The sequence below is a fragment of the Pseudophryne corroboree genome, chromosome 3 (genome assembly GCF_028390025.1).
Source record: "Pseudophryne corroboree isolate aPseCor3 chromosome 3, aPseCor3.hap2, whole genome shotgun sequence".
NCBI lineage: Eukaryota > Metazoa > Chordata > Amphibia > Anura > Myobatrachidae > Pseudophryne > Pseudophryne corroboree.
Window position 1 is genome coordinate 7,756,037 of NC_086446.1, and position 16,852 is coordinate 7,772,888.

The following is a 16,852-nucleotide window of genomic DNA, read 5'->3' on the forward strand; positions in this document are numbered from 1 at the left end:
CACCTCTGCCATGAGAACACCAGGACCAATGCCTACTACTTCTGTGTCCAAGAACATCATGACTGCCCCCGGGACTACCCCTGAAGCTGAGCAGGGAACTGAGGGACGTGCACGTCAGGACCAGACTTTGCTGGGTCAGTTCCATTGGACATTAGTGTGCACCCCACATTCTCACACCCACCCGCACTGCTCCCCACACTCTCACACCCACCCGCACTGCTCTCATGAGACCAGAACATTTATCTTTTTCACAAAATAATGTTAGTGCAGTTTTCCTGCAAATGTGTCTTTCTCTTCTCTATCTTCTTACACGGTACTTCCACTCCACTGTGTGCTATTCCTGCAATGTCTACCTCCATTGGTTGCACACCCTGCCAGCAGTAACCTATGCAGTGCGCCCCACATGGCTGCCTCGGATGGTTCCTCCGTGGGCGGGGTGTGCTTCATTTGGATCTTTCCATGCAGGGTATAGCATACTCCTTACACACGCGTCAGTTCTCCCATACATGCATTTGGCACCTGTATGGCTCATCTCCCACTGTGTAACCTTGTAGTGCGCCCAACATGGCTGCCTTATCTGGTGCGCTTGTGGATGGGATGAAAAATGCGTGGACCTGATGTTTTTATTGGAACCCTACGCTGAACTTTAGGACTCTGCAATCTCCCTATTTTGTGTTCTCTTCTAGGGGTGGACTATTCCACCCTGGGTAATCCTACGCAGTGCGCCTAAGATGGCTGCCGCACCTGGTGCCTTGTGAGGGTGGAATACACAACCCCTGGAGGTTATTACCCAAAATGCCTACACCAATCATGCATTATTCTTTCTGTGTCTTTGTCTGTGTGGTTTATCTTTTGATGTAATACTTAAATCTTCTGTATTATGTGCATTGTGTGAGTTCTACTTGGCGCCGCGGATGGCTGCCTCGGTGCTGCTCTGCCAAGCAGCCTTAGTTTTTAGTCTTAAATGTATAATATGTCTACTGTACAGTTGCATATGTGCAGTATGAACTCATATGTGTAATGTTTGTAATGTATGCTACATTTTTCCTCCATGTTGCTGCTTGGCGATGCATTGTACCACAAATAATTCCTAGTATACGTGAGTACACCTGGCCAATAAAGCTGATTCTGATCCTATTTTCTCTAGCATTCATAAGGAATATTGGGGACAGAATTAGTACGATGAAGATGTTCCAAAGCTGCGGGAACGGGTGGAAACAACTGCAGCACCGTCTGCCCAAACTGCGTATCCTCTTTCGTCAGGATATCAAATTTGTAGAACTTCACAAAGGTTTTAGTCCCCGACCAGGTAGAAGCTCGGCATAGTTGTAGGGCCGAGACTCCACGGGCAGCCGCCCAGGAAGAGCTCACCAATCTAATATAGTGGGCTTTCAGAGACTGTGGAACCGGTAAGGCTGCTGATGCATAAGCCTGTTGGATAGTAAGCTTAATCCAACGAGCAATGGACTGCTTTGAAGCAGGGCAACCCCTTTTTTTGTGCATCATACAGCACGAACAAGGAAACCGTCTTCCTGACCCAAGCCGTCCTTTTGACATAGATCTGCAAGGCTCGTACAGCATCCAATGCCTCCGGACTAGAAGCTGTGTCAGAACTGGATGGAATCACAATAGGTTGATTCAAGTGAAACGCGGAGACCACCTTCGGCAGGAACTGCTGTTGAGTCCTGAGCTCTGCTCTGTTCTTGTAAAAGAGCAAGTACTGACTTTTGCACAACAAGGCCCCCAATTCTGAGACATGCCTAGCAGAAGCAAGGGCCAGCAACATCACAGTTTTCCACGAGAGGTACCATCGTCAGAGGTTAAAACCAGGAAAACTGTAGAAAGCGTAACATAACATCCAGATCCCAAGGTGCCGTAGGGGGCACAAAGGGAAGTTGTATATAAAGAACCCCTTGCAACAAGGTCTGAACTTCCGGCAAGAGAGCCAACTTCTTCTGGAAGAAGGTGGAAAGAGCTGAAATCTGGACCTTAATGGATCCCAGAAGTAAGCCCTTATCCACTCCAGCCTGCAGGAAACAGAGGAACCTTCCTAAGTGGAATTCCGCAGAGGGATATGTGCGTTCCTCTCACCAAGAGACATATCTCCGCCAGATATGATGATAGTGTTTTGACGTCACAGGTTTTCTGGCTTGTACCATAGTGGCAATTACCTTTTTGTAAATCCCTTTGTGACCTAGGATGTTCCGTTTAACTTCCATGCCGTCAAACGAAGCTGCCATAAGTTCGGGTAGACGAACGGTCCTTGTTGAAGATCCCTTCTTAGTGGTAGAGGCCAAGGGTCCTGTATGGACATGTCCAGTAGAGCCGCAACCATGCTCTTCGGGCCCAATCAAGATTGCTTCCACTCTTTGATGTCTCATCCGCTTGAGCACCATTGGGATCAGAGGAATCAGAGGAAACAGGTAGACCAGCCGGTATGACCAAGGCGAAGTCAGCGCATACACTGCGCTCGCCTGAGGGTCCCTGGTTCGTGAGCAATAGCAGCAAAGCTTCTTGTTGAGACGTTAGGCCATCAAGTTGATCTGTGGGCAACCCCACCTGTCGATGATCAGTTGGAACACCTGTGTGTGTAGTCCCCACTCCCCTGGGTGGAGGTCGTGGTGACTTAGGAAGTCTGCCTCCCAGTTGTCCACTCCCGGAATGAAGATTGCGGACAGCGCTCTTGCATGTTTTTCTGCCCAGAGGAGTATTCTTGACACTTCTCGCATTCAGGCCCTGCTTTTTGTCCCTCCTTGTCGATTGATGTATGCCACTGCCGTGGCGTTGTCCAACTGCACCTGGATTGCCCGATCCCTTAGTAGAGGAGACCCCTGAAGTAGAGCATTATGGATAGCCCGAAGTTCCAGAATGTTGATTGGAAGAAGGGCCTCCTGCCCTGGAACTGCGCCCCTTGGGTGATAGCTCCCCATCCTCGTAGACTCGCATCTGTCGTGAGGAGGATCCAATCCTGAATCCCGAAGTTTCGGCCTTCCAGGAGTTTGGAAGACTGTAGCCACAGGAGTGAAATCCTGGCTCGGGGGGACAGCTGAATCATCCGGTGCATCTGAAGATGGGAACCGGACCATTTGTTCAGGATGTCCAATTGGAAGGGTCTGGCGTGGAACCTTCCATACTGTATCGCCTCGTAGGAGGCCACCATCTTTCCCAATAATTTTTTGCAAAGACGGACAGAGACTCGAGCAGGTCTGAGTACCATGCAAACCATTTCCTGGAGTGTTCTCGCTTTGTCCTTGGGGTGGAACACTTACTGTGCTACAGTATCCAGTAGCATGCCCAGAAACAGGAGCCGCTGAGACGGTTCCAGGTGGGACTTCTGTAGATTGAGGATCCACCCGTGGTGAGACAGAAGTTGGATAGTGCGATCTATGTGGAGCTTGCTTTTATCAGGAGATCGTCCAGGTATGGAATCACATTGACTCCCTGGACCCTAAGCTGAAACATCATTTCCACCATCACCTTCGGGAACACTCTCGGAGCTGTAGACAGGCCGAAGGTTAATGCCAGAAATTGGTAGTGATCATTCAGCAGGGCAAATCACAGATAGGCCTGATGAGGAGTCCAAATTGGGATATGTAGGTAAGCGTCCTTGATATCAAGGGACAGTAGGAATTCCTGTGGTTCCAGGCCTGCGATCACCGCCCTCAAAGATTCCATCTTGAATTTGAAAACCTTCAGGTAAGGATTCAAGGATTTCAGATTCAGAATGGGTATCACAGACCCGTCTGGTTTCGCTACTACAAACAGACTGGAGTAGTAACCCTGTCCTTATTGCAGTAGTGGTACTGGGACAATGACCTGGGACTGTACCAACTTCTCTATGGCCAGTAGTAGCGTACCATGCCTACTTACCAAAACTGGTAAGCCTGATTTGAAAAATCATTGGGGAGGAGTACCGTCGAACTCCAGCTTGTAGCCCTGAGAGATAAAGTCCCTTAGCCAAGCATCTTGGCAAGAACCATCCCAGATGTGACTGAAGTGATGTAGCCGAGCTCCCACCACGAGATCTCCCTGGGGTGGGCGGGTACAGTCATGCTGAAGATTTTGCGGAAGCAGAACTGGCGTTCTGGTCCTGAGACCCAGCAACTGCTGGTTTTCTAGGTATTCCTCTGTAGCCTCTCGCTGCGTTGGAGGCTCCTCTGGCTCTGGATCGAAATCTGCGGGACCGAAAGGACTGAGCAGACGGTCCTGGATAGGTACGTCTAGCAGGAGGGGCACCTGAAGGAAGAAACGTGGCTTTAGAAATCCAGGTATCTAGGTCACCTCCAGAGAGCCATTCACCTGTGAAGGGAACAGATTCCACATTACATTTTGAGTCCGTATTGTCACGATCCGGGTTATTGGACATCATTATTTACCTTCCAAGTGTCTCCCGAGACTGGCCCAGCGTTCCAAAACAGGATTCCATCTGCGCTGTCTGCGTGCAGCGCGCTGTATACATTCACCTCAAGTCTCTTCCCTGTGATCCCGCAGCGCTGTCATGGCAACCTTACAGTTTAGTTACACTGTTTTAAAGAATGGCGTCTCCTGCCCTCCGCCGCCATTACTGCTGTTTACCACATGCAATATACAGACTTTCCCTCCAAATGCAAACATGGGCGCAGCCATGTTTTTCCTCATCACATGTCCTTTCACAACCTATCCGCTGCACTCTGGACTCTGCCTAATTATCCAGCCAATGCCTGCTTACCAGCTGGTATAAATATCCTGCTCCTGGGCTGGATAATCGTCAGTGCTTTGGTTGTCTAACCTATACACATGTCTCTCCTGCTTGTGGATTCTACTGCTTGTTTCTCCAGGTATTCCAGCTACTGTGATTCACCTCCACTAAGAGACCCGCACCTGTTTCCATCCTGCGGTGCAGCCTGACTTCTGCAGTGTTCCAGAACCTAGAAAACCAACAATTGCTGGGTCTCAGGATCAGACACCAGCTTCCTGCTTCCAGTATTGATCCTGCTTCGCTTCCAGATTCCAGCGGTGTCCTGGTATCGTTTTCAACTTCTCCCTTCTACAGCACCGCTCTCCATACTCCACAGCATACTTACCATGGCCTACCAGCTTTCCACAGTGCTCCTGAGTCATTGGTATTCTGCTAGCGGTGCTCCACAGTGTCTTCAGTTTATTTCAACATCATCAGCGGTATTCCTATATCGCCTGCATCAGTGACCATTCTACCATTGAACCACAGCGTCCATCGATGCTCACCAACGGACTCTAAATCTACAGTGGTGAGTTCTGCACAGCTTTCATTCATACCGGTTCCATCCGGCACTCTGCAATTACCAAGTACCATCTACTTCTTTGCAACTGTGTTGCTCCAGCCTCTGTATACCATCTGCTGGACAGTACCAGTTAATACCTCTCCTCAGCGGTTAGCTTTGGCATACAGACTTACCATCTCCAGTTCTGGCAAGGACTCTAATATTCTGTTCTGCAAGCCACAGCACTAATTACCCCTGCACTTCTAGGAACTGTACTGTAATTTACCACTGCACATCTTTTGTGACGTTTTGCATATCTTAGGGGCCTTAAGCTGTGTGTTCAATAAAACGGACTTTACCTTTTTACAACTTCGTTGTCGTGGTCACGCCTTCGGGCAAATGGTACTAGAGCTCCGGTATGTCTAGGAACCCAATACTACCTCCCTGGTTCACCTACACGTCAGCCCCTACATCTGAGGCTTCCCCAGGTTAGCCTCAGCCCTCAGTTGTAACATGTATCAGCAATCCAATGACGTAACCATATGGCTCTGTGCGCGCACAGCCATAGCCATGGTTCTAGCATTAATAGTGCCAATCTCTTTTAGGGAGTCACAGTGGACTCTTGCCGTGTCCTGAATGCGAGTCAGGAAAGCAACAGTATTGACTAAGGTCCTATCACCCATCAGACCTTCCTTTATTTGACTAGCCCAGGAATGGATTGCATGTGTTATACAGAAACCTGCAATGACCGTCCTTTGTGCTACGCCTGCAGCAATGTAAATAGATTGTAGAGTGGTCTCTATTTTCCTATCTGCTGGGTCCTTTACCGTAAGGTAGCCCGGAGCAGGGAGCACCGCCTATTTAGAAAGGCGAGAGACTGAGAAGTCTACTGCTGGAGATTATTCCCAAAACATTCTGCCCTCAGCGGCATAGGGGAAGGTATTCAAAAACCTTTTTGTCACTTGATATTTTTTATCTGGATTCTTCCAGGCTAGTTTAAATACACAAGGTGGGAAGCTGCTCAATCAGATTGTAATGTCACTCAGGTGCTAAAAGGGGAGGGGTAATTCTGTGTAGGAAAAAAAAACTGTGTTCCCTAATGCACACCGAGTGAATAATATTACTATATAATAATAGTCAGATAATACGGAGATCTTAGTTGCGTATATCTGCAGATATAGGGTTAAGCCCCCAGGCCGATTGACAAGGCTTCTCCGTCACTGGGGGTCCCTAATACTAGGTATGGGCCTGGGGTGCAGGACCCCACAATGTCGGCACAGGTCGGCCACCCCAGGTCAGCACACAGGTGAAAAATTAATAGGGGTTAATAAGAAGCACAGAAGTGCTATGTAAGTGGTGTGATTAAAAAATATATACAAAGTGATAGGAAAAATAATAAGTGTTAATAAAGTGTTAGGGTGTGCCGACCTGCAACAGCCCACCCATACCGACACAGGGGCCACTGCACCCCACACCCACCCCATAAATAATTACATATATATATCTGGGTTAAATTCCCAGTGTAAGGCCACATGGTAATGGCACCTACAGCATCTGAGAGCCAGCTTACCTGGGGATACCCCTGACTTCCCCTATGGCACTACTAGAGTCAGCAATCCCTCCTAATGCTGACCCATTTGTGCCTCTCTATATACAATACACAAGGTGGGAAGCTGCTCAATCAGATTGTAATGTCACTCAGGTGCTAAAAGGGGAGGGGTAATTCTGTGTAGGAAAAAAAACTGTGTTCCCTAATGCACACCGAGTGAATAATATTACTATATAATAATAGTCAGATAATACGGAGATCTTAGTTGCGTATATCTGCAGATATAGGGTTAAGCCCCCAGGCCGATCGACAAGGCTTCTCCGTCACTGGGGGTCCCTAATACTAGGTATGGGCCTGGGGTGCAGGACCCCACAATGTCGGCACAGGTCGGCCACCCCAGGTCAGCACACAGGTGAAAATTAATAGGGGTTAATAAGAAGCACAGAAGTGCTATGTAAGTGGTGTGATTAAAAAATATATACAAAGTGATAGGAAAAATAATAAGTATTAATAAAGTGTTAGGGTGTGCCGACCTGCAACAGCCCACCCATACCGACTGTGTGGCCTTACACTGGGAATTTAACCCAGATATATATATGTAATTATTTATGGGGTGGGTGTGGGGTGCAGTGGCCCCTGTGTCGGTATGGGTGGGCTGTTGCAGGTCGGCACACCCTAACACTTTATTAACACTTATTATTTTTCCTATCACTTTGTATATATTTTTTAATCACACCACTTACATAGCACTTCTGTGCTTCTTATTAACCCCTATTAATTTTCACCTGTGTGCTGACCTGGGGTGGCCGACCTGTGCCGACATTGTGGGGTCCTGCACCCCAGGCCCATACCTAGTATTAGGGACCCCCAGTGACGGAGAAGCCTTGTCGATCGGCCTGGGGGCTTAACCCTATATCTGCAGATATACGCAACTAAGATCTCCGTATTATCTGACTATTATTATATAGTAATATTATTCACTCGGTGTGCATTAGGGAACACAGTTTTTTTTTCCTACACAGAATTACCCCTCCCCTTTTAGCACCTGAGTGACATTACAATCTGATTGAGCAGCTTCCCACCTTGTGTATTGTATATAGAGAGGCACAAATGGGTCAGCATTAGGAGGGATTGCTGACTCTAGTAGTGCCATAGGGGAAGTCAGGGGTATCCCCAGGTAAGCTGGCTCTCAGATGCTGTAGGTGCCATTACCATGTGGCCTTACACTGGGAATTTAACCCAGATATATATATGTAATTATTTATGGGGTGGGTGTGGGGTGCAGTGGCCCCTGTGTCGGTATGGGTGGGCTGTTGCAGGTCGGCACACCCTAACACTTTATTAACACTTATTATTTTTCCTATCACTTTGTATATATTTTTTAATCACACCACTTACATAGCACTTCTGTGCTTCTTATTAACCCCTATTAATTTTCACCTGTGTGCTGACCTGGGGTGGCCGACCTGTGCCGACATTGTGGGGTCCTGCACTTGTCGATCGGCCTGGGGGCTTAACCCTATATCTGCAGATATACGCAACTAAGATCTCCGTATTATCTGACTATTATTATATAGTAATATTATTCACTCGGTGTGCATTAGGGAACACAGTTTTTTTTCCTACACAGGCTAGTTTAAATAAATTATCCAATTCTGTGGAATCAGGCAATGTGACTTTTGATTTCTCTTGAGGGAGGAAAAATGACTGCTGAGTATTTGCATCCCCCAGGGGGAGCTTGGACACCTCCCCAATATCCAATACGAGGGGTTCAATACCCTGAATCGGGGTGGGATCCCCACTTATGGGGTCCCCATCATCATGTATATCATCAGTATCATCTGATAGGAGTGCTGGTAGAGCAGGTTTCTGTGAAGCAGGCAGGAGGGACGCTTAGCAGTAACTGCTTGTTGCAATTCTTGTGTCTTGTTTGCAGTTGCAGTGAGCTGAGATGACATATCAGACATCATAGTTTTTATAGACCCCAACCAGGGGGGCTCTGCATTCTCCCCCACATTAGTATCAGCATGAGATGACTGACTACACTGCTCACATGATAATGAGCTGTATGTACTAGGAGAGAACCTGGCATTACAAGACTTCTATTTTACCATAGTGATTAGAAAAACAGGTATAATATACACACACAATACAGCCTGATATTATATATGACAAGCCTGCCCTATTGAATGTGAGAGGAGACAGAGAAGAGAGACTCCAGCACACCCAACACTGACCGGCCCCAGTGAGGTTGTCAGCGTTTGATATATATGTGTAACCTCAGGGGATTATTGTGCACAATGATAGCGTCTCCCCCTCCCCCCTCTCTATACCCGGTACCAGTGTATACAGGGGCAGTTCTGGAGGAGCTGTGTAGGCTGCTGCAGCTGCTGCTCATGCAGAGGAAGACGCCAAAATGCCGCTGAGCCTGCTCTCATGTAGCCCCGCCCCCCGACATGGCGCCGGTGCTACTGCTGTATATTTATACTGGACATGTCTCCTTTAACATGTACAACCTCACATAAATGCTTGGTTCACTCTAGTTAGCCAGTCTCACGCAGGAACTATAATGGGTCCGCCCCCAGGAGGGACTCGAACGCCTGACCCGCGCTTCAGCCACACATTAGACCGCGGGAGCCCCCTAGCGGGGCCCCTGGTTGGTACTCACCACTGATGATCACCTTCACGCAGTGTTAAGGGTTTGCGGCATGCTGCGGCTGCGACAGCCAAGGATCCATGCCTCGCTGAACAAACAGCCCCTCAGGACGGCGGCCCTGCAGCGGGAAAGTGGCTCTGCACCTCAAGAGGCCGGTGACCGTCTCCCCCATAACTCCCACAGCACAGGTATGCTGTTGCCCAAACAGCATACCGAAATAAATAAAACTTAGACATAAAATGAAGAAAAACTCTGGAGCTTTAGAGTGTGCATCCTCTCCTGAGGGAACTTTATCTAAACTGAGCTGTAGGAGGGGGCATAGAGGGGAGGAGCCAGCACACCCAGTGAAGAATTTTAAAGTGCACTTGCTCCTTTGGACCCATCTATACCCCATCGCACTAATTCTGTCCCCAATATCCCTTACGGATGCTAGAGAAATAACACAAATCATTCCAGCTCAGCCCTTTAACAAAAAATATGTGAGAAATTAGATTTATTTGTAAGATAAATAACTTTCCATCTGCATATATACAAATTTTATATAGTGTTAATAAAGTATAGTTTTATCAAGATTCGATTACTGTCATGTTACACATTCTCATGTGTGTGAAGTTTCTGATGTCTAACAACAGATGATTTATCTCTAAAACATTTCCCACACTCAGAACATGGAAATGGTTTCTCACCTGTGTGACTTCTCTGATGTGCAACAAGATGTGACTTCTGTGTAAAACTTTTCCCACACTCAGAACATGGAAATGGCTTGTCATCTGTGTGACTTCTCTGATGTGTAACAAGATGTGATTTATCGGTAAAACTTTTCCCACACTCAGAACATGGAAATGGTTTATCACCTGTGTGACTTCTCTGATGTGTAACAAGATATGATTTATCGGTAAAACATTTCCCACACTCAGAACATGGAAATGGTTTCTCACCTGTGTGACTTCTCTGATGTTTAACAAGACGTGAGTTGTATGTAAAACATTTCCCACACTCAGAACATGGAAATGGCTCGTCACCTGTGTGACTTCTCTGATGTGTAACAAGATCTGATTTATCAGTAAAACATTTCCCACACTCAGAACATGGAAATGGTTTCTCGCCTGTGTGACGTCTCTGATGTTTAACAAGACTTGAGCTGTGTGTAAAACATTTCCCACACTCAGAACATGGAAATGGCCTCTCACCTGTGTGACTTCTCTGATGTGCAACAAGATCTGACTTGTGTGTAAAACATTTCCCACACTCAGAACATGGAAATGGCTTCTCACCTGTGTGACTTCTCTGATGTGCAACAAGATGTGACTTGTGTGTAAAACATTTCCCACACTCAGAACATGGAAATGGCCTCTCACCTGTGTGACTTCTCTGATGTGCTACAAGACGTGAGTTGTGTGTAAAACATTTCCCACACTCAGAACATGGAAATGGCTTGTCAACTGTGTGACTTCTCTGATGTGTAACAAGATTTGATTTATCGGTAAAACATTTCCCACACTCAGAACATGGAAATGGTTTCTCACCTCCCTTAGCTGGATGATTGGTTATAAGCTGTGCGGTCTGTGTAAAACATCTGTCATCTATAGAACAGGGAAATATTTTATCTACTGTCAGAGCTGTAGAAGATGACCCAATATCAGTGTTATCAGAACATTCCCTCTGATTAGAGGGACCACATGACACAAGCACATTGTGAGGTACAGGAGGTACGAGTAGGGCAGTAGGGGTTTCTCCAGGAGAATCTTGTGTGATGTCATCATCTTCTATTTTACAACCTGAAGATGAAATTAGATTTTCTTCCGAGATATTCCTTCTGTTACATTCATCTGTTGGGAATAAGTGTACAGAAAATTGAATGTCTCTCCATAATAAGGTACAATTTATAATATTCCCCAGTGGAGTGCTACTGGGTTCAGATATGGCAAATGAAGGGTCCAATTTCTGATGTCAGACTCAGAGGAATGCTCCTCCAGCCATAATATGATGGCTCCAGACCTGTAGGGTGATGCATTGTCTTCCTGAAAGAGCCTGCTCCCATCTAAGTGACTGCAGAATGTACCTACTATCAAGCCTCATTCAGAGTCACTTACACTGCGATATTCTGCCATCTTCACTAGAAATTATACGCCAATGGATCACAAAGATATCTGCCTAGATATAGTACTTCCACTGCAGAAGATAGAAATGTAATGCAAGGTGTGGTGACATGTACTGGGAATGGAAGCTGGTACTTCCTTTTTGTGGCAAATGAACAGGCTGCAGTCAGGGTCACATTCCCTCTGGATTTCTATTACAGCACACAAACCCACAGGTGCGCCACATGTGTGTCATTGATTTGTTTTCTGTAATTGGTTTGTAGTGGTTGGGAAGAGGACAAAACACTGTTGTAGGCGGGGCAACAGATGCCAGCTAGTTGGCCAGTGACTAGACAGCCGAATTGTGTCCAGCTAGAGCGTGGGTCAGCTAGTCTGTGTGCAAAGTCTCAAAGTCTTGCATGCTTCTTGCAGGTATCTCCACAGGCTTTGGCCTGGCAACCACAACTACTCAAATACAGTTTCAGAGTATTCTATTTCTCCCTGCCTCTTGCGGATAAGAATGTGGCTTCATAGCCCCCACTGGCCTCCAGGCACCCTGGGCTCTAACAGCAGTCCCCACCTGGACTGTCTGTCCACCCTTTATCTTCTGTGTGGGCAGATCCCTTCAGCCCCACACTGAATCAGAAGCTCATCAACACCGTCTTTGCTGATACTGCCGCACAATTTACAGTGGCAGAGGAAAGAATTGCCTTATAACAGTGGTTCCCAAACTTTCTTGAATCATCGCACCCTAGTGCTGGACCACCAACCTGAAGCACCTCTGGAAGTGCCTCACGGCACCAAGTTTGGGAACTACTGCCTTAAAATATAATATATAAATCTAAAAATAACTAATTAAACTGGTATCCGGTCTTTAGGTCGTCAGTCACTAGTTTGACGACTGAAGGTCAACAGTAAGTAGGTCGACACTGACCGAAAGCTGACACATGTCTAGGTCAACATATATGGAAGGTCGACATGGTCATTAGGTTGACGTGGGCATGGTTGACACACAAAAGGTCAACAAAGTTTTTTTAGGGTTTTTGGGTGGTTTCAGGATATAAGATTGCTGAGTTATTTCTAGAAAGGGAGGAATACATCCCAATTTACTGAGTGAAAATGTGTTTGGTGTGTTTGAAAAAAAGGGAGATTTTGAGGAGAATGGTGTGATACAATAGGTGGAAGATGGGATACTATACGGATAGGTCAATATAAATTTGTTGATTTGGCCACTGAAGGTCCCTGCGATCTGTCTGATTTTGTTTCTGCAGCCTGTATGAGAGCTCATTTGACTGCATGTTGTGGGTTCACAGCAACAGGTTAAAAATGCAAATTCAACACTTGGAATCACCTCTAGATCCTTTGCCTGCTAAATTGATGAAGAAATATAAGTTATGGTAAGAACTTATCGTTGATAACGGTATTTCTCCTATGTCCACAGGTTCAACAGGATAACAATGGGATATGATGGAGCTACAGCGGATTGGCACCAAACGATCATAAGCTTTCAGTCCTCCCAGGATGCAATGGACTCGTCCATATATCCCCGCCCACTGTCTCAGGTAAATCAGTTGTATTCCAAAGCATTTAGGCAGGAGCATCATGTAGAGCCCTATTCAGGCGAGAAGAACACACATTGCACACCCTTCCATGCAAGAGGGAAGAGTTTAGCGAGTATAAAGATCCCCAAATCAGTTGCATCAGGGTGGGATCCCTGTGGAACCTGTGGACATAGGAGAAATACCGTTATCAACGGTAAGTTCTTACCATAACGTATATTTCTTCGGCTGGGTCCACAGATTATCCACAGGATAACAATGGGATTTCTCAAAGCAATTTAGCCCAAAGCAATTTAGTGGTGGGTATACTCCTGATTGGACAGGAGAACCTTGCGCCCGAATTTAGCGTCATGAGAGGCAAAAGTATACAAGGCATAATGTCTAATGAAAGTGTTAATGGAAGACCATGTGGCTGCTTAACATATCTGTTCTGCTGAAGCACCATGTTGTGCTGCCCATGAAGGACCTACCTTACGAGTAGAGTGAGCAAGACATTAGCCGGAACAGGGAGATCAGCTTGAGAATACGCTTCTGAAATCGTCATTCGAAGCCATCTTGCTAGCGTCTGTTTAGTAGCAGGCCATCCTCTCTTGTGAAATCCGTAAAGAATGGAGAGAATCTGTCTTTCTGATGGCACTGGTACGATCCACATAGTTCCTTAATGCCCGAACTACGTCTAGCGACACTTCTCCCGCAGACAGTCCCGATACCTGAAAACCGGGACTATAATTTCTTCATTAAGGTGGAATTTAGACATCACCTTAGGAAGATACCCAGACCTAGTTCTGAGAACTGCTTTATCTGGATAAAAAAATCAGAAAAGGAGAACGGCATGACAGCGCTCCTAAATCTGACACTCTTCTAGCTGATGTCATAGTCAGTAGAAAGAGAACTTTAGCAGTCAACAATTTCAGATCCACTTTATTAAGTGGTTCAAACAGAGCAACTTGAAGGGCTTTGAGAACTAGACTTAAGACCCAAGGCACTGCCGGAGGAACAAAAGCCGGTTGAATGCGCAGCATTCCCTGGAAAACAGTACGCACATCCTGTAATTTGGCAATTTTCTTTTGGAACCATACAGTCAATGCTGATACTTGCACTCTCAAGGAAGCCACCTTCAAACCCTTATCCATTCCTGCTTGAAGGAAATCTAAGACCCTGAAAACTTGGAAAGATTTTGGGTCTATATTTCCTTTACTGCACCAATGAATATAGGTCTGCCATATTCGGTGATAAATGCGAGCTGAGGAGGGTTTCCTTGCTTTGAGCATTGTTTAAATTACCTGTTGTGAGAATCCTCTTGACTTCAGGATAGAGGTTTCAAGAACCACGCCGTCAACGACAGTCGATCCAGCTGCCTGTGATAACAAGGACACTGCATCAGTAGATCTGGACGTTGAGGGAGCAGAATTGGAGCATCCATTGACATACTTTGCAGATCTGTGTACCAATGCCTTCTGGGCCAAGCCGGAGCTATTAGAATCACGGCACCCTTTTCTTGCTTTATTTTCCACACCACCTTGGGTAGCAAGATGATCGGAGGAAACAGATATGCCAGATGAAAATCCCATTTCATTGATAGAGCGTCCAGAAAGATCGCTCCGGGATCCTTTGTTCTTGACCCGTATGCTGGCACTTTGTTGTTCAGATGGGACGCCATGAGATCTATCTCTGACAAACCCCACTTGTCTACCAGAGTCTGAAAGTCTTCCGGGTGTAGAGCATATTCGCTTGCTTGAATGGCGTGTCGACTGAGAAAATCCGCTTCTCAGTTTAGGACTCCCGGAATGAACACTGCGGACAATGCTGGAAGATGGAGTTCTGCATATTTTAGTATGTGACTTACCTCCTTCATTGCTTTTTTGCTGCGAGTCCCTCCCCGATGGTTGAGGTACGCTACTGCCGTTGCATTGTCTGAGCGGATCTGGACTGGTTTTCCTTGCAAAGTGTCTTTTGCCTGAATCAGTGCCATGTATATGGCCCGATGCTCCAACAGGTTTATTAGCAGGCAACTTTCTTCTGTGGTTCACTGTCCTTGGAACCATAATTTTCCGGACACTGCTCCCCAGCCCTGAATACTGGCATCTGTTGTCAGGATCTCCCAATCGGATATCCAAAAGGGTCTCCCCTTGTCTAGATTGGATGTCTTACTTTTTCTGAAAGTACTATGGTATGTTACTTTATCGTCTGATGTACTCCATTCCATTTGGACAGAATCAGATGCTGCAGAGGTCTTGAGGGGAACTGTGCCTACTCCACCATGTCGAATGTTGAATTGATAATATTTGACTGTGTAACAACTCCTGAGTCCTTAACTGCACCTTGGATATTTTGTTCCGAGGGAAAAATATTTTCTGCAGACTTGAATCCAATAAAGCCCCCAAGTTAATCATCTGTTGTGATGGAATCAGAGATGACTTTGCCCAATGTATGAGCCATCCGTGGCTCTGTAGACAAGTTATTGTCTGCTGGAGATGGCCCAAGCACAATTCCTGGGACAGTGTCAGGATGAAAATATCGTCGAGGTATGGAAAAATTCTTATCCCCTGCTTTCGGAGATAAACTGCCATAACCACCATAATCTTGGTAAATATTCTGGAAGCTGTGGCTAACCCAAAGGGTAAGGCCTGGAACTGAAAATGTTGATGGAGGATGGCGAACCTGAGGTAACACTGATGAGACAGTGATATAGGAACATGCAGGTAAGCATCCTGTATATCTAGGGATACCATGTAATCCCCTGGTTCCATAGCTAAAACTATGGAGCGTAATGTCTCCATGTGGAACCGTGGTACCAAAATGTATTTGTTTAACATTTTGAGATTGAGAATCGTCCGAAACGACCCATTCTGAACCAAAAACAGGATGGAGTAAAAACCCTGTCCCCATTGTGCAGGGGTTACTGGAATAATTAATCCTGACTGAAGCAATTTCTGAACTCCTTCTTGCAGGGCTCTGGCCTTCGCCTCTATCCGTGACGGGCTGGTGCAGAAGAACTTTTGAGGAGGCTGCTTCTTGAAAGGGAAAACATAACCCAGAGATACCACTTCTTGCACCCAGGCATCTGTTGTAGACTGCTGCCATATCTGTGCAAAAGGAAGAAGTCGGCCCCCTACCCTGGGGTCCCCCAGGCGGAGGCCCGCACCATCAGGCTGATGGCTTATCTTCTGGGTTGGAAGCTGGCCCTCTGGTGGCCTAATGCTTCTTTGCCTTACCAAACTTATTGTATTGGGGCTGCTTACGATCACTTTTTTCTTTTGCTTTTCCTTGCGAAATGGCCGAAAAACCGGACCCTTAGGTCTGGGTTATATGTGGCAGGAAACCTGACCTTCTTGGATTCTGCCTCTGATTCCAGAATATCTGTCAATTCCTTACCAAACAGAATATTCCCCACAAAAGGCAAAGATTCCAGAACCTTTTTCAATTCTGAATCAGCTTTCCACGTACGCAGCCAAACTGCTCTGCGAGCAGCTTCTTTTAAGGCTGATACTTTAGAAGCAATAGTACCCATATCTATTGCCGCTTCTTCTAAGAATACTGCAGCCTGTTTCATGTGAGCTATATGGGTAGGTGCTGAAAGCCCGTCTTCCAGTACCTCAGCCCATTCAGCTACTGCTTTTGCCATCCAAGCTGAAGCCATAGCTGGCCTTATGACTACCCCCGACAGTGAAAATATGGTTTTAAAAAACCCATCCACTCTCCTTTCTGTGACATCATTCAATGACGTTGACTGCAAAGGCAATATAAATTTTCGCACTAATCGAATGACATGCGTATCTACCTTAGGAGGC

General features: G+C 46.4%; 1 protein-coding gene across 1 annotated transcript in view; it reads right to left on the reverse strand.

Annotated features, from left to right (window-relative positions):
* Positions 1-9,888: 9,888 nt before the first annotated feature.
* The window catches only part of LOC135056937 (uncharacterized), a 164,031-nt gene continuing 157,067 nt past the window's right edge, over positions 9,889-16,852 (reverse strand). Inside the window, exon 13 of the mRNA XM_063962718.1 lies at positions 9,889-11,253. Within this exon, the coding sequence (XP_063818788.1) occupies positions 10,013-11,253 (1,241 nt within the window). The 3' untranslated portion in view covers positions 9,889-10,012. The remainder of the gene's footprint in view (positions 11,254-16,852) is intronic.